The following is a 27,238-nucleotide window of genomic DNA, read 5'->3' as shown; positions in this document are numbered from 1 at the left end:
TCAAGAATACACGAAATAAATATATGCAAGATTGTTGCTTAAATTACACTCAAAATACTCCTTTAAGACTCAAAGGATATTTCATCAAAGATTTGAAAGTTTTGTCTCATCCGTAAATGAAGCATTAAGCATTTAAGTAGGAGTTGAAGGGTCAAACTCGCCACTAAGCTCCGATATAGGTTTAAATGATCAACCTTGAATTGAGGTTTTAGTTCAATTGGTGGCTATTGGAGACACAAGACCTTTAAAACATCCTAGACTAGTTGACCGAGTTATCAATCGGTCCCTATGGCTTTAGTTTTAGAAAATTTTATAATTTATGTCACAAAAATCTTAAGGAAACTTGACTAGGTAAATTCCTTAATATTTTGAAAAACTATTTGAAGGAATATATCCATATAGAGGACAACTTTTTGCACAAAAAAAATTCATCCAAATTACAAAAATATAAAACCAATTTAGGCATTGGGTTGAATTTAGGTGTTAAAATAAATATATGAAATTCATTCTAACTTTATGCACTTATAATCTTGCAATACAAATCCTAAAGATTGATTTTGATAAACTTTCTCTTGATATCATTCTTCTTGATTTCTGACTCCAACCAAATGTTCATGCCTATCCACTAATTATAAAATGTTAAATCCAAACTTAATTTTATTATCATCAAAACATGGGATAAACCAAACTTGGGTCTAATAAGCACAACCCAATTCTTTTGCCTTCGAAACCAATATCATAAAAATCCCTATGAAGAGATGATACCCAATACTCTTGGGATACTAAAATTGAAATCTAACAGTATGAAGTTTGACACCAGTCATTGTAAATTCAATTACACCCCCTTTAGTCGAAACAAGACACCATAAACAACCATAAGTCAAGTAGCACTTGTTATTCAAGGTAGTAGATTAGCACATGTTGCACAATTGTGGCCTAACTTATTACACCAAGAACCATGAATTGTCTTCTTAGACATGAATTGAGATTCAATTTGACATTTCTATGGTCTCAAAGAGCATTTGGTAGATAGAGGATTTAAAGAAGAATAAATGCAACCCATATGGTTATGGACCAATCCATCTACATTAATTACTAGCATGGTGTGAGCGACCAAATTAAAGCACACATACTACCTAATTGTTACATAGGATTCCTAACATTTGTCACGCCTTGCATATGCAAATTCATTCCACTACTTCAACATCCAAATATTGTTTATGATTTGAATCTTTTATGCAACTTCCAAGATATAAGTAGGATAATTGTCACCCCTAGCAATGTTAAGGAAGAGTTTCTCTTTTGTTTTAGGACCAATTGACCCATTCTGATTCTCAATTGCATTCTTGTGACAAACTAGAAGACCTCCTAGGTTATTGATATGCTCAAACGAAAAGGACACAAATGTTATGGTGTCGCTCATATTGTAACTAAGAGTTGAAACCTTTTGTATTATTACTTGTTATTTTATCCTACTGCATCTTTGGGAACTTATACAGCCCAATGTTTTGGACTACTTACTTTGACCCATTTGGCTAAGTCGGGGGATCAAATGTTCGCAATGTTCTCCCCTACTAATCGACTAGTTACTTCCAAGGGCACCCACGAACCATATAGACCATGGCATATGCTGTGGGGCATTCCTCTTGAACTTATGTTTGAATTGGCCCGCTAAGGACATGAGATAAACTACACCTTGAAACTCATTAGCACTAAGGAGGTGTGCTCATGAATATCACAATTTAATGCCCAAAATCTACTACCCAACATATTCCTGTAATTAAGATTGAACCTTCTCCTGGTGGGAAAAAGGAGAGATGATGTGGACTATCTGGGTGCTTGATTGGCAAGAGATTAGGTAGTCATCCACCTCAGCGAATATTTAGAATCCTAGAATTGCCAAGTTTCATTTTTTTTTTCTCTGCTGAATTTACCAGGACTACACATAATCACACTACAATTTACAAAACCCCACGTTTTAGATTCATGAATCTAAGCTATGTACCTTGGCTATAATCTTATTCTGCTGCTCCAACCACAACTTCTGTTCATGCAGCACATTCTGTTGATTATCTAGCCCATTAAATATTTGTTCATTGCTCATTGCAGTGGGGTATGCTGCAAAGGGGTCATCCGAATCCTGCACAGCAACTTCCGTGTCGTTCAGATTCTGCGCGGAAAAGGTTGGAGTTGCATGAAAGGTTGGGGACATTGGGAAGAAACTTGTGGTGGTAGCAGCAGCAGCAATGACAGGCGTTTCGTCCAAATCTTGTAGAAATGGGTTGGTGTTCTGATCAGGAACTGCAGTCTGGTTGAAGAAATCGTCCATGGGAGACGGGTTTTGGAAGCTATTGGAGAGGTCGTGAGATGGCTGTGTTACTTGGTTTGCAGTCTCCACCAAGACAATCTCCCACAAGTCTGCTTCAGCTGAAGATGAGGCCTCTTTTTCTTTTTCTTTTTCTTCTTCTTTTGGCTGTTCTGGCCAGTCTTCGTAGAACGATACAAGATCATCTGGAGCTGAATAGGATCTTTGCTCCACGGATAGGGAAGGGACTGAGCCATTGTCGTAGAAATTTGCGAAGTCGCCTTGCTGTGATTGTTTCTCAGACGGCTCAAAACCACCCTCCTGATCAGCGAAGATGGAGGGGCTCATTCCGAGATCAACCACACTTACCAAGTCCTCTAATGAAGTGGAATAACCTGAAAACCTCTCAGTCGGCTCTGATACTTCCAATTGATCGGCCTCCCCGTGCTCAGAACTCGCCCCGGCGTTCTTCGGCGGTGCTGGCAGGAGCAAATGTGAGGCCGGTGCCCGCCCATTTGATGGAAAAGGAGCTTGATCTTTCAAGAACTCCTGCAACGTTTCAATGAGCTCATCAGATATCTTCTGCACGCTCGGATACTCAGAAGTCCTCCCAACTCCAATGCTCTTACACAAAGAGTAGAAGCCAGACAGCTCTTCAAACTGTTTCGATGCCTTGACACAAGCCTGGAAGGCATTAACACAGGACTGGTACTGCAAATGGAAGAAGCTATCAAGAAGAAGCGCTAGCCCATCAGAGATGTCCCGGTAAAGATCAAAGCTCTCTTGCACAACTGCATATAGAGTCACCTGCACCAACTTATTAGTCTTGGCAGGACCAGTTGGTCTGGTGGCAACCGCCCTATCCAGCAACCGCTGCCAATTGGTAATCCTATCGATCAGCATCCCCGGCTTCATGTCCCGGACTGGTGGATTCAACTTCCGACCGCCATGTCTCTTTTCCGTTTCATCGCGGGCAAACCTCCGCTGAAGCTTCCCGGTGAGGAAGCAGTCCAGTCGCTCATCCAGATACAATGCAAACGTCCGAACAAATGCAGTGTAGTCCCACGGACTGGAATTCGAGTCATCCCGGAAGTTAGTAAGGTTCAGTATCCTCGCCCCGCGCTTCATGACATGCAGGACATCTCTAGGGAAGTAGGGGTCACCATCTTGGAAAATTCGAAGAACCAGCATGAGGGACTTAAGGGCCACAATCCAATTCCGGGTGCGGCCTATTCGCTTGGCGATGGCCTGGGCACAGGCCGCAGCATAGGCCTTGTTGGTAGAGATGAGTTGAAGAACTTCATTTACGTATCTATCATCAAGAGGGACTTCATCATGGCTGGTGGTCTTGAGCACTGCAACGTCAAGACTGGAGGCATTGTTGGAAACCTTTGCGATGCCAATGCTCGTTTGATCTTTCACTGCACCGATTGCCTTCCTCAGCTTGCTCGGCATCGCGGATCGGCCCAAGAGCTCGGTGAAGGAGATTGAAGAGTTAATTCACTGTGTTTGTGCCTGGTTTCTTTTGTTTCTTGACGTTTAATCAATGGCAGAAATGCCTATATGGGTTGGCTTTTGTTTTGGGGATAAGCAGATTTTTTGGATTTTCCGGAGTAGGGAGGTGTTTGGGGGAAAATTGAGGTGGATTTTCCGGGAAAATTTTGATTTGAAGAGTGGGAGGTGGTTTTTTGAACAGATGTTCGCCTAATTTTGGGGGGTGAGAGAGTAATGGATGGAGAGGCCTCGAGTCCCATATCTCCAAAGACCATTTCTTGTTGACAAAGTCGTTAAAACCGTTTTGAATGTTGTTGTGGCTCTTTTGGGCTCACATCTGTCATGGGCTGAATCTGGATTGGAAAGTGGTGGGCTCAACATTGTGGAGAAGTGGTTACCAGCTCCTGAGGGCGTTTTGGGGGCCCACCCCATCCTCATGGTAATTGGGCTTGCTTTAATAATATGATATTCCTTATAGGCCTGAATAACCAGTATGGCCCATGATAACTTTTGGGCTTGACTTCTACCAATTGCAATTTTCATGTCAAAATACCCTCTCATCCAATCCTAATCTAAATGAAGCAAAGATAGAAGAAAAGTTTGTTTGTTAAGGCAATATTTGGTTCAAGAAAAGAAAATATATATATATATATATATATAAATGAATTTTTTTTAAAAAAAAATCAAAATATTTTGAAATTAATAAATTTTCAAATTCTTCATTGTTTTTATGTTGAAATATTGCTACATAGTGAAATATTTGCCTACATTAAATAAATAAAAATTAGTGAAAATATTTACCAATATTTGCCTAACTAGAATGATGGTATGCCCCACAAGGCATAAATAATTGTAGATAGGAAGCTTTTGTAAGCATACACAGAAATGGACAACAATACAATAAGTACGCACTAAAAGACTAAAAGTTGGTTCAATAGTGGAGCATGTGAATATGCAGTAGGGGTGAAAGAGGGAGGCAAAGAGAATCTCTGTTGGATCTAAGCCACGAGAGACTCCAACATATGTACACACTGCACTTGTCTTTGCATTGCTATCCACACATTGCTCTTAAATTATTTATATCATAGCACATGGCTTTTTCTCTACTTCATCGATGGGTCGCAATAATCAAACCGGGTGACTGTTTACCAAAAATACAAGTCTCTGCAAAGTTGTAAGACCATGTAAAGGGATTGCGGTTTGCCCCGTGCTCCCGTAGGTCAAGAAATCAATTAGTGAATACACTTGCATCTTATTGTTTGGTTTTCTAATACAACTTTTTTCGTATTTTGATCTCGTTTGTTTGTATACGATCTTATGTCTTAGAAATATCATTTCATATATTTATAACTTTATTATTTGATTGATATTAATGAAATCATTCCCAATTTATAAATCTAACATTCTATTTTTTTAATATAAAATATTTATTTTTAATAAAAACATTCTCGTTTTTTTTCTTTTCATGTAGAAATAACTTGCTTTTTTTTAACTTAGATATAAATAATGAAAATATTAAAGGATATTTATATAAAAAAAAAACATGTTATTTTTCAAATTTAATTATAATTTTTTTATACTTTTAATCTTTTTATGCCTTCATCCAAGGGTTTAAATTTCATCATATATCTCTGATGGTATTATAGAATTTTCCTTAAATATTCATTAAAATTAACAAGCATAAATATGTAAATTTGATAATTCAAAAAAAAAAATTATCAAATAATCTTAATACTTGAAATAAAATCACTTAATAAATTTCAAGTAATAAACTATAAAATAATTTTATTTATTAAGTAAAAACCATTAAGTTTTACCCAAATCTCTCTAGCACAAGGGGCATGGGTGTACAATTTGTTTCCATCCCAATTACATTTTATATGTGACATATTAAATGAAGCAATGTACATAGCACATGGGGCCAAATGTGAACCAAAAAAGCTATAGTAGTACTACCATATACTAAGCTCCAAGGCTTCACAATTTTACAAATAAACAGTGGTTCCATTGGTCATGAGTACCATTTTTTTAAGTGGAGCCTCCTGAGCTTTGCACACTCATAGTCCAACCCAAAAGCAAAAAGTAAATGAATTAAACTAAAATGGGTAAATATATTGTTTTGATTAATTAAATGTATGTGAGGTGGTGGGTCCAAAGCACATGGAGGTTTCAACTTTGTGTTGAAAAATAAAATAAAATAAAATAAAATACACTTTTGGCACTTTTCTATCAAATCCTTTTCATATGGGTTACAATCATATAAATGCATGTTTTATCATGTGATAGATGCAAAGAATAATTCTAGGAAAAATTTGAAGAAGGTTGAATATTGTGATTTGATGTGATTGAATATTGTGATTTGGTGTGAGAGGTTTTACAAGGGGCAATTGATTTGCATCATGTTTTTAACTGTCAAGAAATTTAAGTTCTTATATAATTAAATTTAAATATGTGAATATTAAATTTTGTTTTAAAATATAAGTTTTTTTATTGAATAAAAAAAAGTTTTATGATGTTTGTTTTTCGACTGAATAGAAAAAGTAAAAATATTTGGTTTTTTTATTTAGTTAAAATTAATTTGTTGATATCAACCAACATAAATAAACTTGTTATCAATAAATTCACTTAATGTTAGTTGATATCAATATGTTACTTTTAACTAAATAAAAAAAATGAAAAAACATTTGGTTTTTCTTATTCAGCCAAAAAACAAACACAGTATTGATTTTCTTGCAACGATTCATAGTGAAGAAATTAAAGAAAAATAAAATATACAGATTTAATGTGGTTCGACAGATTGCTTATGTTCATGAGACTAGGGAAAAAGACTTTCACTATATCAAAATTAGAGTTACATGAAAAAAAAAATGACATTTATACTAACCTTCAAGTATTGAAATTTCAAAAATACCCTTAAACTGTACCAAGACACTCGCAACCTACGCTTCCCTCATTCCACTCCAGCATTTGCTCATTTTTCTTCATACCAACAACTACTAAAAAATATAATTTTTTTTAATTAAGCTAAAAGTACTATCAAGATATCAACTAATATAATTAAACAGAACCTATTAATAACAAATTCATTTTAATATATGTTTAATTTTAGTTGAATAAAAAAAAATCAAATATTTTAATTTTTTTTTATTAAGTTAAGAAACAAACATCACCTCAAAATTTATCTATATATATAATAAAATACATGTATAACATCTTTTTTATTATTATTATATGACTGAATGTGATTTTTTTTTTTTTTTTCATTTTCACTAAATTTTAGATTCTTCCAAGTGGGGGTCACATGAAAACACTTTAAATAGATGAAATTTATAGTACAAAAAATAGACTTGTAGAGCCCAAAATCCCCAAAAGTAGTTTGGATATTCTTTTCATCCATTGACTAAGCAAAAAAAGAAGCCACAGATCAAAGCATCCAAGGAAGCTTTTGGGCATGCCCTTTGATCACTTTCGAATTATCTAAGTAGGACCTACCTTTCTCACCCTACCCTTTACCTCGTTAGGATTCGGCTTATCCCATCATCCCCGTCCTCCCCCCCACCATCATCCTCCCCCCCCCCCTCAAGAAAAAGTGAGATTATGAGGACTTCGGCTCTTGTTTGATTCTTGAGAATCTCATCATTTTGATAATTCTAAAACGTCCCTCGTAACATTAAGGCATGTTTGATGATAATTCTTTTCGAAAATAATTATCATTTTTAGATTAAAACCCAAATAAAAAATAATTTTATTTTTTGAAGTGCTTTTAGAAAATTATTTTTGAAACATGTGTAAAAAAACAAAATTAAAAATAGCACGCTCCAGACAATTTATTTAACAATATAAAAAATATTTCACAAAGAATGGTATTTGAAAACTATATACAAAAACAATTTTTTAGAATTGTTTTCAAAAAAACACTTCTATTGTCTAGCATCGATTTTTAAAATAGTTTTCAAAAAACTATTTTTATAATATTTTTGAAAGGATTATTATGGGTACGTTTGGCAACAATTTTCATGATGTGGAACAAAAAAAGTTGGAAAACACGTTTGAAAATCAAACCAATTTTTGTTTTACAAAATCAGAGAACAGTTTTCAAAGCACAAGACAAGTTGGAAGAAACAGATTGAAGTTAAGATTAGAAAGCGTCAACTACAATAACACACCTAAAATTTACTTATAGACATATCACAGTCAAAACAATATTCTAAAAACCAACCCTCCAACTACTCCAAAATAAATACATAGTTGGACCCCCAAAAATTGGAAAAACCAAAGCCTTTTATCACTCAACCACTCCAGTCTCTTTCTCTTCAGTATCCAGTCGGGAACTCACACTTCCCAAACCCTGCAAAAAACAAACCAATTTCTTTAGTTAGATAAACAAAATATGACTTGGTCAAATAAAACACATCCACACAACAAGTGTCCAATGAATTAGTGCCACGTGGTTGATCTAAAATAAAATAAATTCGTAAATCTACTTGTGACAGTGCAACACTTGAGTGCCCTACTTATCATCAAATTGAGGTCCGCAAATAACGGGCCAATTTGGTCCGAGATTGCGGCCCATCAAAAGCAGGGCAAAATACTCAGGCCCGGAAAACATACGCCATATCAGATTTGAAGGACAGGTTGTCACATCAAAGCCAATCACGTGCTTTCGTCTGACACTTCTCTAACCTGGCGCGCACCACTCGGACCCAGGGCTACTGGGGCGCATTACGCCTTAGGTATTCGTCCAACACGGACCATGTATTGTGAATGAGTGAAAGAGAAGGGGGGAGGGGGGCGCGGGAGAGGGAAGAGAGAAGAGTAAGATAAGAGTACGCACTTGGTGCTTGCGTGACAACGTAGGCCGCCCCTTGAAAATCGCACGTGCCAATCACACGACCCTTCTTCTGATAATAGCTATTAAAGGCGAACGAAGCGTGGGCCTCAAGGGTGTTAGGATCGTAACACGTGGCACCGGGCTGGATCGGATGGCAATCAGCTTGTCCCTCACCACAGGCATAGTCTAAAGCCGCTTGCAGCTTCTCCTTCCCCGTTTCGCCGTTCGCCACGCACCATGTCTGCCCCGACGAGCTCGGCGACACACTTCCGCCCCTGGTCACCGGCGTTGACACCCTCACGCCGCCGGTCACCGGAGACTGGATGTCCCGGTAGTTCTTCAAGCCCTCGACTGTAAATGGAATGTTATAAACCTTCTCTTCACTAGGGTAGAAGAGCCCATAGTTTCTCTCAGAAGAAGGACCTGGCTTTTTGTTCTCATTGAAGAGCGCGAACAAGAAGACAACGAGATCGGCCTTGGGTCTCAGTGGCGTGCCGCCGCCGGTGAGGATTCGGCGGACGAGGTTGCCGTTGTAGGCGGCGGCGTTGGCGACACTCGCGCCTATCTCGTTCTCGTCGCCTTTGGAGGGCCAGCCTGTTTCGGTGACGACCATTTTGATGTCGTTGTACTTGAGAGCGGACATGGCTGCAAAAACGGCGTCGATTTGGGCATCGAAAAGGTTGAAGTAGCGCAACCCATTACCCGCATCGACCACGCCCGGGTTTTCCCTGAAGAGAGCGTAGTCGAGAGAGATGACGTCAGAGTTGGCTTCGTAAGCGAAGAAGGGGTAGGCATTGACCATGAGGTAAGAGCCAGTTTGGCGGAGAAACTCCAACATGGGTTTGAACACGGGTTCGATGAGTTCTTGCCGGAATGAGCCGGCTGAGGATGGGTAGGAGGATTGGAGGGCGCTGAGAGCTACGGGAGATGAGACTTTGATATGGGAATGGAGATTGTATTTGACCAAAGCTTTATGAATGTTCTTCAGGGCGGGTACGAGGGAGAGGGTGGTGTTGTGTGGGTCCACGAACACTTCATTTCCGACGGCAATGGCTTCGATTTTTGTGGCTGGGAAGTAATCGGCGACGTTCTTCTGGACCCATGTGTTGGCAAATGACTGGCGCTTGGCAGCGGAGATGAGGAGCTCATTGGGCAAGTCCACGGTGACTTTGATGCCGGATTCGCCAAGGGCCTTCAGGACCGCCGGGTCGGTGTCGAAGACCTTGACTCGCTCTATGCCCTGCGATTTCAGAAGCTGTACCACCTTCACTGCTGATGGCAGATTGTTGGCGATTCGCCCATAGTTCACTCCAATTGAACCCGCATCTGCAAATGCACCATGGAAACATAAAAAACTCAGAAAATAGACAACCTCTAACCATTTTCCGGGGAAATAAAATGCTTGAACTGCTCTTTTGTTCAGCATTTCCCAAAAACCAACAGAGCTTATGCAAATTTCTCACTTTACCTGCAAATGCAAAGATCGAAATAACCAAGAGGAAGGAATGCAATGCTCGACGCTCCATGCTCCGTTTCAGAGAAAAGGAGAGCCTTAGACAGAGAGAGAGAGAGAGAGAGAGAGAGAGAAAACCTTGTCCTCAGAGAAGAAGAGAGTAGAAGTGAGTGACTGAGGAGATGAGAGGGACAGAGACAGGCCTCTTATGGAGGAAAGAGAATCCGTTGCCGAGATCGAGATGGTGGGCGTAGGCCCCACCAGTCTGCAGCATTGACAAAACAAAAAAAAAAAGGGAAAAGGACCACACCCCCAAACTCCCTTCAACGTGGCCCCCACAAACTCGACCGTTTTGTGCTCTTTCTACCCTCGCCCCGACGATTTTTCATTCTGCACATTCCCATCCTGCCCTCCACGTAGCCTGACACAAACTCAACGGATGCTGTAAGTCAGTCTTATTGAGTGTGAGGGTAGTGCGGTACATTAGATCAGATCCAGCTTTATTACCTTTTATGATGTGAATTAAATGTGTGGGTTGAAATTACGTGTGGTGATGTGGTTTTACCCATTTTCGAACGTTGGCCGCGACACTCAACGGGCGTGTTGAACTGGATTTAGGAGTAAATGCTCATAATTGTACCTCAGAGCCGGGGACGACTTGCCCTTCTTCAGGAGATGTGCCTGTCGACAAACTAAACGACGTCGTTTCTTAGTCTAACACAGTAACGTCTCCGTTTTTCTTGTTTAACATACATGATACATCACATCTTTATGATAAAGCAAGTGTCGAAATTACGCTTACGTCCTTTTTTCTTTTTTCTTTTTTCTTTTTTGTTGAAGTTCTTTAAAAATTCATTTACTTGTTTAGCTGATTTTTAAATACTAAAAAAGAAAAATTAACATAAAAATGAATTGATTTTTGAGAAATTAAAGGTTTTTTAAAGTTTAATTAAGAATTTTTATATTGGTTTTAGAGGGTAATTTTGTGAAAAAAAATATTATTTGAAAAATAATTAAATGTGAAAGTTAGAAAAATATTGTTTGTTGTAGAAGTTTTATTTTGATTTATATAATAAATTGTTTTATATTTAATAAATCGTTTTTTATATTAATATTACTTGTAAAAATTATAATTTTGGTTTCAATTTTAGTTCCGATTAAAGTAGAAAAAGAAGTAATATATGAGAATTTATAGGTTATGTTTGGTGCAGGAGAAATTTTGAGAAAAATGGGGAAAAAAAAAATAAAGAGGAAAAGCAAAAAGGAAAAAAAAAATAAAGACAAGTAAAAAGTAGATTTAAGCTTTATTTGGTTTATGAAAACTTTAAGATAAAATAAACTAGTGATGATAAGTTAAGGAAAGAAAATAAAAAAATAAATTTAAAATTAATAAAGTAATTTTATATATTATTTCAAACTCATTTAATTTATTTTAACTCACCGATATAAAATTTAAATAATTTTAAAATGTATAAATTTTTAATAATTTTAATTATATATACATATATATTTTTGATATTTTTCAATAATAAAAAATTAAAAAAATATTTTTGTTCTTTTTTACTATTGTATGAGAATCAAACATAAGCTTAAAATCAATAAATTATTTTTCTCTATTATTTTATTTTATATGTTACATATTTAACTATTATATATAAAGATTAAATAATTTTAAAATATATATTTATTATTAATTTTTAATTATATTTAAATTTATTTATTATTTTTTATGGTAAAATAAATATGAAAAAATCATTTTACTTAAAATATTGCATTTAGCTTCAATAAAGCGAATTAAACAAGGCCTATAACGCCTATCAAAAGAGGAAGCACCCAAACCTACTATTTTCGTAATGGGCCAAATAGTGAGAAGGGATAGGCCCAATGGATTTGGGCCGGGGCCCAATGGATTTGGGCCGGGGCCCAATGGATTTGGGCCGGAGCCCAACTTTGAAAACAGTTGTCGGTGGCGTATAAAGTATAAACAGCAATGCGAAGCCCCAAGAGTTGGTGAGCGTGGAACGGTGGAAGGAAACGTAGGGTAGGTCACCGGAACGAAGGAGTATGTCAGGCGTGGCGAATCCGTCTTCTCAGGACGAAGATAAGAAGCCCAACGACCAATCGGGTCACATCAATCTCAAGGTCAAGGGTCAGGTACGTTCTTTCACTTGAATCGATTAGGGTTTCTTTTGTCTTGCCACTTCTCTGGAGCTTTCTTTTAGGGTTTCTCCGTTCTGCTGCTAACCATTGTTTTGGATGCTTTTGTTTTTGTTATTTTTGTTTATTTGTGTATTTGTTCTCGTTTACCTCGTGTTTGGTTGCTGAGAAAATCGAAGAACGCCAAAAAAATAAAAAATAAAAATTGGAGATTTCTTTCTTTGATCTTTTGAAACGACAACCGTTTTTCCTCCGAGAAGATGTAGGAAAGGGGACAAATTGGAAGTTTCAAATTTTCAATTTTAGTTCTCACTCAACTGAGCCTAATGCAACTGTTCAACATTTTTTTGGGGGTGACATACCGACATAAATCTTGGAATTGAAAATTTCGTTATTTTATTGCATTTTATTCTTTCTCAGTTTTTCTAACCAACCAAACAGAAGGTGATGAAACGTTTATCTTTGATTGATTGCTTCCAGTTGTCAAGTTCATTGTTTGGCATTGTTGGATTTCAAGTGTTATGTGCGACTTGATTATTGTTTTGAGGGTTTGTTATATTTCTGTAGACGTGATGTTCTTGTTTGAATTTTGATTTTTTGAAAATGTTGCTAATGGTTCTGAGTTGTGCTTATTCTGAGTTTAGTTTTTGGCAATTGCTGGGAAAATTGACGTTATCTTTCACTTGACTGAGAGAAAGAGAGAAGGTTAAACACTTCGTTGCATTTGTTTGTGTCGTGAGACCTAAAAAAATCAACTCAATTAAGTCTTCCCAGTGGAAAAAGTGAAAAGAAAAAGAAAAAGAAAAGCGAAAACTTAGGCCCTATTGGTAACTATTTTTAAAAAAAGTTTTGAAAAATAGTTTTTGAGAACTCTATGATGTTTTGTAGAGCAAAAGTCAGTATGGAGAACCGTTTTTGAGAACACTTTGATGTTTTGTAGAACAAAAGTAGTTTGGAACCCGTTTTTAATATTTTTAAATATGTTTTAAAAATAATTTTTATATGTAATGCTTTATTTTTAATCATTCTACATGTTTGTCGGATTATATTTTATAATAGCTCTAAAAAAAAGGGAACATAATGGAAAATAATTAAAAGATGTTTTCTAAAAACACTTGTTTTTTATTTTTAAGAACAGAAAATAGAAAACAATTTTCTGGATGTTAAACATGTTTTTTTTTTTTTTTTGAAGAACAAGAAACTATTCTCAAAAACATTTGTCAAGCAGACCCTTAGGCTTTGTTGGAGAAGTGCTCTCAAAAATGGTTTTGAAAAATTGTTTTTTTAACCGATTTTTAAAACTATTTTCTGATGTTTTGTAGAATAAAAGTCGGATTTAAAACTTCAAATGTTTTTAACATATTTTTTATGTTTTCAAATATGTTTTAAAAATAACTTTTATTTGTAGTGTTTTGTTTTCAATCATTGTCGATATTTGTACAATTATTTTTTAAAGCAATCCTAAAAAAACAAGTGAAATCAATTGGAAACAACTAAAAGATGCCCTAAGAAAACACTATATTTTCTATTTCTTTCTTAGATAGAAAACCATTTTCTGTTTTTCTAGTTGTTAAACATGTTTTTCTGTTTTTAAAAAAAAAACCAATTTCCTGAATAAGTTAAATTTATGTTTGAATACTATGTCTATAAAAACGTCTCAAACTTATTAATTAGATGTTTTTGCCCTTGTAAAAATAACTATCATATTTCTTCTTATTTTATATAATCAAAATAAAATATTTGAAAACCTAGTTAGTGTTTTGGTGTTGTAGAAACTTGGTTGAGAAAAGAGGAAACCTGATTTTTTATTTTTTTTTCAAGCAAAGCAAAAAAATAAAAATAAAAATCACTCTTTTCATCTAATACAATTGTCTGAAAAAAAAAGGGGGGATAAGTTAAAAAACAAACATTTGTAAGTTTGAAGACTTAAAAAAAAAAAACAAGGCCTAAGCTTTGTCCATAAAAAGAGAAAAAAATCAAAACGCTTCTTCCTTTTTATTGATATTTGATTAGAGCTCAAATATGTGCTCTAATGGCACATAAAAAAGGCTATGAGTTATGGAATATAAAAGGCTCAAATTACTCTACTCAACTTGATACTAAGACCCTAAGTGCAGATTTAACTTCTAGTTTCTCACCTTATTCTCTCATGCTTAGGCATGCGTCCATTTTTATTAGTAACCATTTCTTTGGTTTTTCTTGGCCAGAATTGTTATATAATTAGGCTTAGTATTTTGGTAGAACAGAAAATTGTGGTCAATATCTTGACAGTTACAAAAAGGGTGATTTTTATTTTTTTTCTATATTCTTTTAGAACAATTCCTAAAAATAGTTTTCAGTTTTTTTAAAAACAAAATTCTATTTGGGAATTTAATATGAAAAACATTTGCTATACTTATTCTCCTGGCAGGTAATATATACATATGTACAATGCAAAAGTTCCCAAAGTATTCTTCATAATTCCAATGTTTCTCATAATACTCTATAACAAACACCTTAAACTTATACTAATAAAACCACTTGTTTTCTGAACAAATTCTCAAAAAAACGTTTAATAAAAAATTTGTCAAAGTTGCAATTAGAAAATTTCATAATATAAGTATTTAAAAAAGAAAAATAAAGTGGATGAGGTGTGCCTCTCCAACAAGATGCACACCTTGGCAAGCAAGGCCCTATTACTAGGAAGTGGTTGAGCTTTAGGTGCACTCAAGCATGCTTGAATAGTTATGCTCTCCATGTTCATGCTCTTGTCATCCATGAGAAGTACACCTCAATACACAACCTGAAATCCCCTCTAAAAGAGAAAACTTATTTTTTATAAAATGAAATTTAAACTTTTTATAATGATAATATGAATATTATATAAAACAATATTTTGGAACTAATTTTTTTATTGGATAAGATTTTTTGGTAAAATAAATATTTAAAATAATAAAAAACATAATGATAATTTTTTTTAAGGACAATCATTTTACATATCTTACATAATTATGTGGAACAATAACAAGCTTATTAATTTTTTGTAGGGAAAAATGCTTCTAATTTCAATTTTAAGATGTTTTAATTAGTAAAAATAGACAAGCTTCACAGCGAACAACATCTAGACATTGATAAAAACAAACATATCATTTAAAATTATGCATTCAGTTTTGTTTGAATTTTAAACAATAAAACAAATATTCCCTAAGTCTTTTACAAGAGAGAGCTTAAAGTTCATTTTCGCTTCATCTTTCATATCTTACCTAAAAGTGCCATTTTTTTTTCTTTTTTCTGGTGAACCAACAAATTGTGGAGGATTTTTATTCAAACAAGTGTTTTGTTGACCATATGTTTATTCTGTTGCTTCTCTTTTTTGTCTTTTGGAATGTTACTAACTTATTGGGCTTGCATGTTTTTTTTGTGCTTCTTCTTGTTGTTGTTGTGTGTGTGTGTGTGTGTGTGTGTGTTTTTGGTGCAATTGCAAAACCAGGATGATTGTTAATTTAGATTTTCATGACATGTTTCTCATGCCTGGTCTCTCAAAATTTACTTAGTAAGCTGGTAATTTAATGTTGTATGTGTAGGTTTTATTTAGTATTTGTGACTTTCAACAAGTCTTTAAATGCAAGGTACTCTGCCCTAGTGGATTCTCTAGGAAAGTGTCTTGTTGCCTTATGTGACCTACCATATTTTGGTTGTATGCTAAAATTTCTAGGAATTATGCTCTATACAAGAATACTGTCAAGAATTGTGAAATAAATAAATAAATAAATTTTACTGAAGTTATAAAAATTGAGTGTGTTAGTTGCAAGCTTAAAAATCTTATCACTCTTTGACCCCTTCATTTAAATTTAGCAAAAAATTAGCATCATGTGTTCCGATGTTGTGTTTATTAGTGTAAGAATTTATTGTAAATAGATGGGTATGGTGATTAATGCATCTGTGCGGAAATTAAAAAAATGCATAAATCTCTGAATTTTGAGGATTCCCAAGAAGCTTATACTTATTTGTAGAAATTTAATTAAAAAAATTGTTAGCTAGCATTCTTTCCAACTTATGGATCTATGCTATGTCTTCCTTTGTTATGTCATACTAGTCTGAAGTATATTGAAAAAACTTCAGAGAGATCCTCTTTAGGGGATTTAGAGTGGAAAATGCTTTGGTAAAATAATCAAATGCTTGATTTGAAAAAGAGAAAGGTGGTCTAAGTTTCTAACAATTAGAAGCCTATTGACCCTTTGGCATCGAACTTTGGAATCTATTAAAGTAAGATGGATTGAGTTTTGGTCTCATGATAGCATATCTGCAGGTAATGGAAACCATAAAGTTCTGGTCCAAGGTTTGGTGCTTGCAGTAGTTTTTTAAAGGATCGGTTTTAAATTTGTTCAATATTGTTATTAATAAACTAATGGTAACTGATTATTGGCATTTGGTGGAAGATCATAGTTGTTGGAATCTGAGGTTTAAAAGGAGATGGTAGAGTCATTTCTATCCGGTATTTTGAGGAATTTGTAGTCAAGGATGTCTGGGAGGGCTGATTGATTGGAATGTCTAGGAGTGACTTATTCTCTTTCAAATCCTTTTGGAATCCACTCTCTTTAAGGAATACCTCAGCTTTCCTCACAAGGGAGGCTCAAAAACCATCTTGAAATCAGTTTGCTAAAGTCCCAAGCCAACAGATTGGACAGTATAGACAAACTAATGGCCAGTATAGGCAAATCATTGCTGGCTGGGAAGATCTCCTACTACCTGCTTTAGGCCCCATGTGATTTGTGGTGGCCTGGCTATTTTTTTTTTTTTTTTGATAAGTAAAGAGAAGTAGTATAAAAAGAAAAGAGGAGACGCCAAAAGCAGTGCCCTCAAAGTATATAGTAAATGCCTAAAGGCTCATCCCAAAGGGAGAGGGAACGAAGTAAAAAACATCAGATACCCATGCTTCAAGTCTAGCCAATCAATGAAGCTAACAAGCGAAATAGGGCTCATATCTACAGATACTCTAGACCAAGACCACAAATTACATACGAAATAATTCTTCAATCTTTGAATCGATAAATCGTCATTGTCAAACGCTAACAAGTTCCTTTCCTTCCACACTGTCCAAAATATACATAAAGGGGTCACTAGCCAAACCTTTTTATGTGATTTACCCATAGAAGACCCATCCCACTCAAGAAGAGTTTCCTTCACCAAGCAGGAAAGAACCCAAGACACCCCAAAGAGGGAAAAAAGCAAACGCTAAAGAACCCGCGCCTTAACACAATGAAGAAGAAGGTGATCAACTATCTCATCTTCAGAGAGATAAAGGAATCATCTATTTGCTAAATAATACCCCCCTCCTTTGAATCCGATCCACAAATAAGACTTTCCCCCAATATGCCTCCCAAGAGAAGAAAGCCACCTTAGGTGGCGCACACGACCTCCAAATGTTGCTACTTGGGAACAAAAGAGAATATCCGGGCTCCAAAATAAAATAGAGAGATTTGACTAAAATGTTCTCACGCCTTGAAGCTGACCAAATCACCCTATCCTCCATATCCCTGTATGCCGTAATTGTTTGAATCTTTTGCAGAAAACACTCCACAAAATCCAACTCCCAATCATTAAAGGCCCTAGAGAAAAGAGAGGGGTCCGTCCACCCCCTTCACCTTCAAGGTTCCAAACATCCGCCACTCAAAGTGGCTCACAAAGTGGCTCATCTCCACACCACTCCTTTATAGCTTTCCACAACCCCACACCATACCTCTCACTCACCTAGTGGGAACGCTTGGCCCATGACCAATGAGAGACCTGGGAAACTGTCTTGGGGCTGTGAGAATTGCCTGGGCACTCTTTGAGATTGTACATGTCTTGGAGAATTTTCAGTCAGTCGGTTTTTAGCTAGGACATGGACGATTATTTCTTATTGATTGAAGAGATCCTTGCCCATCATAAATCCTAATCAGTCTCTTCATTCTGCTAGTTGCCTTAGGGTTATGGATAAATGAACTGAGAGGGGGTGAAGGGGTGGTGGTTTCCTTTAGAATTGTTTGGAACATTAAAAAATGAGAATGGTTAGGGGGTAAGGAAAAACAGGGTGCTGTGTTGTTTGAACTGGGATTTCAGCGTGGGAGTGAGAATGATTTGGATTACTGGTGGGAGGTGTGTGGGTTTACACTGTGGAATGTGAGATGGTTCAAAATGGGGGGCTTGCATTTGTGTTTTTATTGTGCTAATTAATGCACCATAAAGATTATCTATTAAAAAGGTTGCCAGAAGATGTGGCGGCTCATAAAGATTATCGATTGAAAAAGGTGCAGCTAATGCATTTTTTATGGCATTTCTTAAAATACCAACCCTAGTAAAGCTCGCCGTTACTTTTCTAGTGCAAGTTTCCTGAAAGAATAAAATGATATAGAAACTTAGCTGCAGTTGTGATTTATACAATTCTTCACTATAGATGATGCAGCTTTGAGCTACATATTGACATTTGGGAAAAAACAAAATAATAATAATATATATTATTATTCTTATTCTTATTATTATATATTAAACAAAACAAAAGCAAAAACAAAAACAAGAAAATTGTGTTCCTACTCCCAAGATGCATTTCCATTTTGCAGGAAAAAGCAAACGGCACAGAGCAGCTGCCCAATCCTAGTTGGCAAAAAATATAGGTGGACGGGCCAAAATTTTGGAACCCTATATTATGGGACTTTCTAAAAAAAAAATCTTTTTGGATTGAAAGTTGAAATATATCACTATGGGAGCAAGTTCTAAGAATTTGGACTAAAAATATCTCTGTTTGCAGTTTGCTAGGTTTCCTGGACAAGATGACGAGGATGTGTTGTGTTTTTTATTGCAGGATGGGAATGAAGTTTTCTTCAGGATCAAAAGAAGCACACAGCTGAAGAAGCTCATGAATGCTTATTGTGACCGACAATCTGTAGACCTCAACTCGATTGCATTCTTGTTTGATGGTCGTCGTCTCCGGGGAGAACAAACCCCTGATGAGGTATCTCTCTCATTTTAATCTTATCCTTGAGTTGGAATCCAATGCCCCATTGCCTGGATGCCTGATGCTTTTATCTTTCCTTTGCTTCACAGCTAGAAATGGAGGATGGCGACGAGATAGATGCAATGTTGCACCAAACTGGCGGTGCTTGTGTTTAAGTAACGAGCTAGTAGTCCTACGCTTGAAGCAAGGTTTTTAAACTATGTGAAAGTGTTTGTTGGATGTTTGGATCTTGGAGTTTGTCTGCTGGTCTTGTTTTATAAATATGTTTAGATTTCTCTTCTACAATCTGCAGCTAACATCTTATTAGATTTTTGAGTTTTGGATGGGAAGCTCAATTTCACAGCCGCTCTTTTAGAAGAAAAAAATAATTTAAATACAATATTATTATTATTGTTATTATTTTGTGGGAGTTAGTCCCCTAAATCATGGTATCCATCTTAAATGTTGTCATGGAACATTAAGAGAGAGGACTGAATGATATTGCCACTTTCGTAGATTGAGTGGGTTCGCATATGAGATAGGACAATGCATTGATATATAAAATAATTTTTTATTTATTTGATTGATAATCATAGCAGAACACATTTTATCCCTTCAATGAGTAATTTTCGCCTACTACGGATCTCATGCTACCTCCATAAGCCGAAAATCCATGTCCGAATGATACAGGAATACCCTTTGAAACTACTATTTACCCTTCAAAATTGAAATTACCATTTATGTTTTCCTGGGTTTTTATAACATTCTGTAGTCACATAATTTTCACGTCACATCAGACAGTTCAATGGTATAACGAAAGGGTTTCAAATGCTGAAACACAATAATGTTTAGAATTCATTTTCACGTTGAGAATTAGTAAGAATACATATATGGATTATGGACACCCAAAAACATGTGAAGGTTAAAGATATAGAAACCAGAAATCCTGTACATTAAATTTTACAACACTGTCACCTGAAAATGACAACTAAAAGAAGAGGTGTAATACATCAAGTTAGGGTTATTAGGGAGGACAGCAGAAAATTGGAATGGAGAAGAATGGATGACAAGTTGGGAAAGAACAAAAAGAATGAACTCTTTCTTTATGGCATTAAGTTATCAGTAACTTGGTGCAGAATCCGGAATTAAAGAGGGAACCTCTGCTCCTCCCCGGTTGCTGTTTTGTTTGGAGTCAGCTTTTTCTTGCGTCCTATGGAAGGTGTTTGCTGCTGGGAAACGGGTTCCCACTCTATTACTTTCTGTTAAAGCTCCAAGGCCGGCTGAACTGCTTACCTAATGTGGAGTTTCCTCCCTGTTTCTGACTGCATTACCAAAATGAAACAGAATTAGCCTAACCCAACAATATAATGTGTTAAAATGTTTATTGTCTAATATTATTTCTTAAAGTGATTGCCCAAAAGAGATTAAACAAAAACATATCATACACAACTCATGTTACAAGCAAGTGTAAATTAAGTTTTTCATCTTTTTGTTTTTACTGGAAAGAATAAAATTGCTCTCGTCTGATTTCCACACCATCTAAGTCCACTAGTGGCAAATGACAAATGCAGACCTTATCAACATGACATTTAAGTACCAGAAATACTGATTAGTTCTGAATCCTGAAATTATTTAGCTTTTATAATAATGTTGACCAGAGTTGGATGAAGCAGAGGCTGTGAAGCAAACAGCAGTTATTTCAATATTTGATGCTAAATATAGCACCAGACTAGGGCACCATGTGGTTTTAGGCACTACCTAATGGAAAATTTCGAAAGTCATGGTCATTGTTTGCTCCCCTGCATAAAAAAAAGAAGGTAATAATGCCAGTTCAATTGGACCTGTTGATATCCACAAGTATACCAATCCAGTTCATAAGCTTCATCTATCTAACTTAACAGGGAACCTATGAATGGTTAGAAATCATGGGGTTCATACTGATCAAACCAATCATCATAAATTTTTGCTACAAATATTGTCATCAAAGAGCAACACCACCAGCAATTTAACTTTGGTAAGGACAACAATGATTCAGGGATATATATGCCTACTTGTAAATCTATAATTCATAGCTTGAATTTGATCCATTGCCCATGAAAATCAAGATACTCAGAGTCAATTTTCCTTGAGGACCAATGAACCTTCAAGCAAACATCATAAGGTTTTAGCCTGATACTACCAAAGAATGACAGGGAACTAACTCAAAATGGTACCACCATGGCCGATTTTCCTTAATAATGTCACATGAAATTCATTCTTACTAGTAACCCAAAGATGAAGCTCTCGTACCACAAGCAGGCTACAAAAGTTAGTGCCTCTTCTGTGTGTGTGTGCACATGTTTGTGTGGGGCAAATATTCATCATACTGTGCGCAAGCGGTACACATTGTATGTGCATGTTTACAGGTATGGCATATTACCTGATTTCGGCTTCCACGTGTTCGTCTACTATGTCTAGAATCTGAAGGCCTTGACCTTTGGGGTGGGCCATATAATTTTTGGATGAACTCCTGTATATGATTATAAATGCTGCATAGTGCATAACATAACAATGAAAGAATTGTTAGTTGGATGGGTTGCTTCAGCTTTGTAAAACGGGGACATGACTTGATGAACCACAAAATTTCAAGAGCAGTAATTTTCAATTTGCCAAAAATAAAGACCTCAGCATAATCCACCTCAGGAACTTGTTATCATTATTTTATTTCTATGAACTGCTAAGATCAACAGGCATTTGTGAATGATGAATAAGGAATTGAACTCAAAATGCATAAGTAATAAAATGAGGGTCCGTAATCAACTACAAGGAATAATGATATTTCCTAGGGACACTTAAGGTTCATATATAGTGAATTTGTTCCAGAAAGTTCCATTGAACTTCTCCAGAGGGCAGGTGGAAACTGCTTCTCGTGGAATTACTTCAACAGTAGAAAATATGATAGAAGGGACCACACTCAAAAACTTCAGAAACACATTTCCACTCATTAATCCATTCTTAAAACTTCTACACCACATTAGTAGAAAAACATAAATATATAGAGATCAAATTCTGACTACCATCAGCAAAATATCTTATTAATATTAATATTGTACTGTTGGTTCCTGTCCTAACCTTCATATGAAAACATCGTCACAATATAATCGACTAGGTGAACTACTGAAGCCAAAGTGGTCTTTCTAGATATATTTTTCATTAAAAATTAAGAAGAAAATGAGCAGACAGACAAAAATAACTATGGCAGATTGAAATGCAAAGGAAAAATAAAATTATAGCATACCTAAGCCGATGTCTGTTGCAGGCTGTGAAGAAGGCAACGAAACCATTTAAAATGCTTCTAACAGCCCGGAAAACCTGAAAGTTCAAGAAAAATACAATCAAAACAAAGACCATTTATATTTTCACATTACAGTTGCTATCAAATGCAATTATGAAGTATGTCACAACCTGGGAGAAAAGGTCATTCCAAAGTGAACGCCACATGGAAACCTCAGATGTGCTCAGTGCTGTACGAGACGCTGAGCCTAGCTGGCACAGGCCACTTAGAGATTGCCATATTTCTCCGAGCACATCACATATGAATGAGCAAATGAAAGCTATAAAATTGGAAAACAATAGGACCAGGCGAATCGGAGCATATAGGATTTCCCAAAGCACCCAAAATATAGGGTATATGATAGAAGTTGCTGCAGTATAGTACAAACAAGAAAACACACCGTCAATCCCAGAACTCATAATTCAGAAGCCTTCAACCAAGAAATGAATAATCTAGATCATCCAATGACTTACCAATACTCCAGAGAACAGATAGGATAAACCATATTGGAGAAAGTAGAACGATTACAATGTCATCAACTAGGTTCCAAGAAGAATCAATCAAAATCCAAACAGATGAACCGAAGCTCTCCACTATTTGAACACACATATTCCACAATGGTAGAATGAAACCTAAAAGCTCCATAAAGGGCTCTGCCATGGGTTGAGTGAGCACTGAAATGAAGGACCTTGTGGTGCGTGTCATCATTAGGAACCATTTGACGGCCTTCTGAAAATTATGCAGAAATAGCATTGTTCCCAAGTACCTAATCCTTGATATCATCTCCCAACTTTCTATCCAGTCAAAAAGAGGTCCACACAAGCGAGATGCAGTTGCCTTGAGAACTGGGACATTTTTGTATAAATCATAAAACCCTATGAGAACAGTGACGAGTGAAATAAACACGTATAAAGCTCTTGCCAAGGGACACATCCATGGACGATAGAGATGGCAAAACCCTGGATATGACTGAAGGAAGATAACCCAAGATGGAAGCCCGGACTCTAGTAAAGTTAGCAACCGCAAATCAGACATAATTATTTGACTTAATTTAAATGGGAGGTCATGGTCGTCGAACCTAAACAAAATTAAAACATCCCAGTACTCAGTAGGTTCAATGGCACTTTCACAATCATTTTTACAAAAGGTCTCAGAATGATTCATTGAGTCCACAGCTTCACTTTGTGTTTCCTCAGAATATACGTCAACTCCAGTCCTAATTGACCTTGTCAGTTTTCTTCTTTTGTAGGGTCCAGTGGGAGGAGGTGGTGTATGCAGTATACCTGTCCTATTTTCCATGCTAACAGGGTATACACTAAAATCGCTACTGAGGTTGTGATGTGCATTGTCCTCATCACACACATTATTTTCATTATCATCGATAGGGCTAGTTGGCAAGAAATCTTCTTCAGCATCATAGAAAACCTCTCCTGAAAAAGTTCCAAATAAAACCAAAAATTAAAATGGTTCTTCACATGTCAGATAAATGTTATAAATAAACTACTGTTTTGGTTTTCCACAACCAGACTTTGATTGGTATAGCTTCACAATTCCAAAAAATCACCCTGGTAAACTGTTTTCAGGTTTTTATTGATTTATAAAAGACCCAAGAATCACATTGTACAAAAATATTTTTGACTCAAACTATAGCTTCATAGTTACAAAAACTTCATCCCGGTAAACTGTTTTCAGATTTCGATTAGTCGATAAAAGACCCAAGAATCGCATTGTACAAAAATATTTCTGACTCTGAAAGATTTGTTTCAAGCATCTACAAAACAGCACATCTAATTGATTTTCATTTTTATCCACCTATTTTCTGCCTTTTTCCTTTTTGGATAGGCACCTATTTTCTGCTTTTATTTAATAACCTGAATTCATAATAGGTACAAAAATAAGTAGAAGAGTTTTTCCAGTAAAATAGGAATCATGAGATGAAAAGGAATACCAATGGCAGAATCCAGATACTCTTTCAAGAGATGCCGATCACCATGTGTTCCTGGAAACCATGAAGATATATGTTCTGCAGCTTGAGCTATGCTATCAAATTCCCATCTTTTCATAAATTTAGCCTCTATAGCCAGAGATGTATCAGTCTGCAAAGAGCAAGGAAACCATTCACCACAAGGTCCACAACTTCTTCTGTTATACACTGCAAATAATTTGGTGAGCATGAAGAAGAGTTAATACCTGAAGCTCATTCAAATAGTTGATACCACGAACATCTTTCCAAGCAACTTCAAACACAATAAAACCATATAATGTTCTATGCAACTCGCTGTTCAAAAGCAAAGATGAACTAAAATTTTTTACGGGTAGCAGAACCCGCTTACGAGACAATGTTGCAGCATCAATCAATGTAAACCATTTTTGAAAATTTTCTGATTTACTATTCTTGGATTTGGAGCCACCCTTCAACTCAAGCATCTCTTTTGGCTCCTTTCTCTCCCTACGGGCTTTGTTTGCAAAAGGGGACAACCTGGACTGCAGATGAATTAAAAACATTACTTTATTGAGTGATTATCATTTTAAGAGGAAAAAGAATGTGAACAATAATGCCTTAGTAACCTTAGTAACCATCAATTGCCATATGTGTGCAGGACGTGAAACTATTTCTCTCAACCATGGTTGGTTGTCTACCAACACATAGAATTTGTTACTTTCAGGGGCCAGGAAAAGGCTAAGATGTGAAAGATATGATTGTAGGTCCCTGCAAACAAACATAGCACAAAAGATATAATTTAGTAAACAAACTCATAAATCGAACAAATATCAACAATATCTTCCATGATTTACAAATCAATCAGTTACAAAATGAAGCAAAATAATCATTTTTTTTACATGGACAGAGGAAGAGGGGAGAGTGGTGGAGAGGGTAAAAAAAAAAAGGATAAAGAACTGCTTGTGAGACAACAATCACATCTCTCCAATACAAAACCTCAAGTGACAAATAAGTAAAATGCTAAACCTAAATAACGTCGAAAGTATGAAATTAACTTTTGGATGGGTGTGTGTTTAATGTGTCAATCACATGAAAAAAGAAAAGATTTAACAAAATGGCAACTGAACCCAACTCAGCCCATGGTTTGGGGGTAATACAAGACACAAACCTGTTTGCATGAAAGTTCTCCTACATTGAATGGGATTCTCATCTTTTGTGCATTGAAATTGAAATTTTCAAATGATTCTTAAAATTTCAGTAACATAACACAAAACATAAAACTAAACCTACAAATTTCTGCTTACGGAGCCAAATTCCCAAATTTCTGCTTAAAAAAATATAGTTCATCAAATACCAGTTGACGATCAGTGGCGAATCCCTAAGTTATCTTATTCTAAATTCTTTCTCTACAATTAAGCCTTCAGTTGCATGTCAAGTTCCCATCAAAGCGTAAGTTTCCTTCCACACTGAGAATAATCAGTAACCACAGAACTCCTTTGAATGCGCTCTACTCATGCCAATAAAAATGCCCAATGATTGGACTTGTACAGAAAATCATTGGAGAATATATAGCATCACAAATAGTTTAAATAACAGGAAAGGAAAAAAAAAAAACGAGAGAGAGAGAGAGAGAGAAAAAACCCCACACACATCCTTCTTTCTCCAAAATATTTTTTTTTCCAAAAAAGTGAAAATCACATTTAAAAGCAGACTATCGAGAATGTCCAGAAAGCAGAAAGGGAAATAATTAGGATTGTGTTCCCCTCCATGATCTAGGGAAGTATCACGGAATATATTCTAAATTTCAATCTTATTTATTAAGAAGATCAAGACATAACAGAGATATCATGAGCCTCAAGACATCACAAAAAACGCAGTAAGTTCAAATTCTCCAGTTTTTCTTCGCTGTCCAATGCAAAGAATTCAGGTGAAACCAAAAATCCAATTCAAAAAATAAAAAAATAATTGATCAAATAAAGCACAAAACAATCCACATTCTTACCCAATCTGCACGCTTGTTAGAGGGAACACGCATCGACCATCTTCGCCTTTCCCCATTGGAAACAGGCTCTAACCCCAGTTTAAAGCTCAAATCCACACCAAAAACACCACAATTCACTGCACATACATTCAAAACACAAATAATCAAAAACATAAAAGGAAAAAGGAAAATCAAACAACTCCTTAAAAAATGGAGGAAAAGAAAAAAGAAAAAAAATACGTCAAAGAGACCTCGATCAAGGAAATTCCATGAAAATGGAAGAGAAGAGGAAACGAGAGAGAAGAAGCAATCACCGCCGAACTTCATAACACAGAGAGTCGCCGGTGAGCGGCGGAGATAGAAGAGATCAGCGCAACAGACAGCAATCAAAGTGACGTCGCAGCGGAGTGTACGGAAATCAAAAAGGAAAAAGCGAAATAGACCGCTTCAGAAATAAAAGAAAAACGACCGAAACCGAAACACAGCCATTGTTTCTCTCTCCAGAATTGAGAGAAGAAATGGATGGCTTAAAGAGTGTGGGAGCCGGAAGCCGTCAAGGACACGTAGGCCCGATCATTAAATTTGAGGTTATCTTAGTGGAGAAGAGGGGCAGGATGGGGAATTCGCACAAAGGATCTGATACTTCCCGCCAGGATCGTCGTTGTCTTGCAGAGGGGAGAGTCAGGTTCGGAGAGACAGGTCGGCGAGCCGAGGAACTTGGGTTTTCGCTCACACTTACGCGTGTGGGGGCAATTCTACTGTGTATCTGTTGTGTACATTCTACCCAAACGCGCTCTCTACAATCTTCTT

General features: G+C 36.1%; 4 protein-coding genes across 14 annotated transcripts; 1 reads left to right on the top strand and 3 right to left on the bottom strand.

The window, feature by feature from the left end:
• Positions 1-1,585: 1,585 nt before the first annotated feature.
• LOC100246581 (clathrin coat assembly protein AP180) lies at positions 1,586-4,162 on the bottom strand. The gene has a single exon (XM_002271201.4). The coding sequence runs from the start codon at positions 3,758-3,760 to the stop codon at positions 1,985-1,987; it is 1,776 nt and encodes a 591-aa protein (XP_002271237.1). The 5' UTR covers positions 3,761-4,162; the 3' UTR covers positions 1,586-1,984.
• A 3,749-nt stretch (positions 4,163-7,911) lies between these two features.
• On the bottom strand, positions 7,912-10,856 carry LOC100261876 (glucan endo-1,3-beta-glucosidase 12). Of its 2 annotated transcripts, XM_002274792.4 has the most exons (3): positions 10,099-10,856; positions 8,634-9,956; positions 7,912-8,147 (listed from the first exon to the last, which is right to left on the bottom strand). In XM_002274792.4, the coding sequence occupies exons 1-3, from the start codon at positions 10,154-10,156 to the stop codon at positions 8,113-8,115; spliced, it is 1,416 nt and encodes a 471-aa protein (XP_002274828.1). In that variant the 5' UTR covers positions 10,157-10,856; the 3' UTR covers positions 7,912-8,112. The 2 variants fall into 2 exon arrangements, with proteins under 2 accessions (XP_002274828.1, XP_059596968.1); XM_059740985.1 differs by having other exon boundaries at positions 7,912-9,956.
• A 1,164-nt stretch (positions 10,857-12,020) lies between these two features.
• Positions 12,021-19,612, top strand: LOC100267064 (small ubiquitin-related modifier 1). Its single transcript, XM_002274913.3, has 3 exons — positions 12,021-12,237; positions 19,061-19,210; positions 19,303-19,612. Exons 1-3 carry the CDS (start codon positions 12,148-12,150, stop codon positions 19,366-19,368), a joined length of 306 nt encoding a protein of 101 aa, XP_002274949.1. The 5' UTR covers positions 12,021-12,147; the 3' UTR covers positions 19,369-19,612.
• Positions 19,613-20,037: 425 nt separating this feature from the next.
• LOC100251719 (uncharacterized) lies at positions 20,038-27,238 on the bottom strand. Of its 10 annotated transcripts, none has more exons than XM_002271162.5 (10): positions 26,680-27,238; positions 26,450-26,565; positions 25,074-25,215; positions 24,696-24,989; positions 24,454-24,601; positions 22,979-23,935; positions 22,637-22,875; positions 22,470-22,543; positions 21,612-21,720; positions 20,038-20,514 (listed from the first exon to the last, which is right to left on the bottom strand). In XM_002271162.5, the coding sequence occupies exons 2-10, from the start codon at positions 26,503-26,505 to the stop codon at positions 20,482-20,484; spliced, it is 2,052 nt and encodes a 683-aa protein (XP_002271198.2). In that variant the 5' UTR covers positions 26,506-26,565; positions 26,680-27,238; the 3' UTR covers positions 20,038-20,481. The 10 variants fall into 10 exon arrangements, with proteins under 10 accessions (XP_002271198.2, XP_010657234.1, XP_059596965.1 ...); XM_010658932.3 differs by having other exon boundaries at positions 26,743-27,238; XM_059740982.1 differs by having other exon boundaries at positions 25,065-25,215; positions 26,680-27,216.

The sequence above is a fragment of the Vitis vinifera genome, chromosome 12, assembly GCF_030704535.1.
Source record: "Vitis vinifera cultivar Pinot Noir 40024 chromosome 12, ASM3070453v1".
NCBI lineage: Eukaryota > Viridiplantae > Streptophyta > Magnoliopsida > Vitales > Vitaceae > Vitis > Vitis vinifera.
Note: the sequence above shows the minus strand (reverse complement) of the source record. Positions and strands in the feature narration are given on the sequence as shown.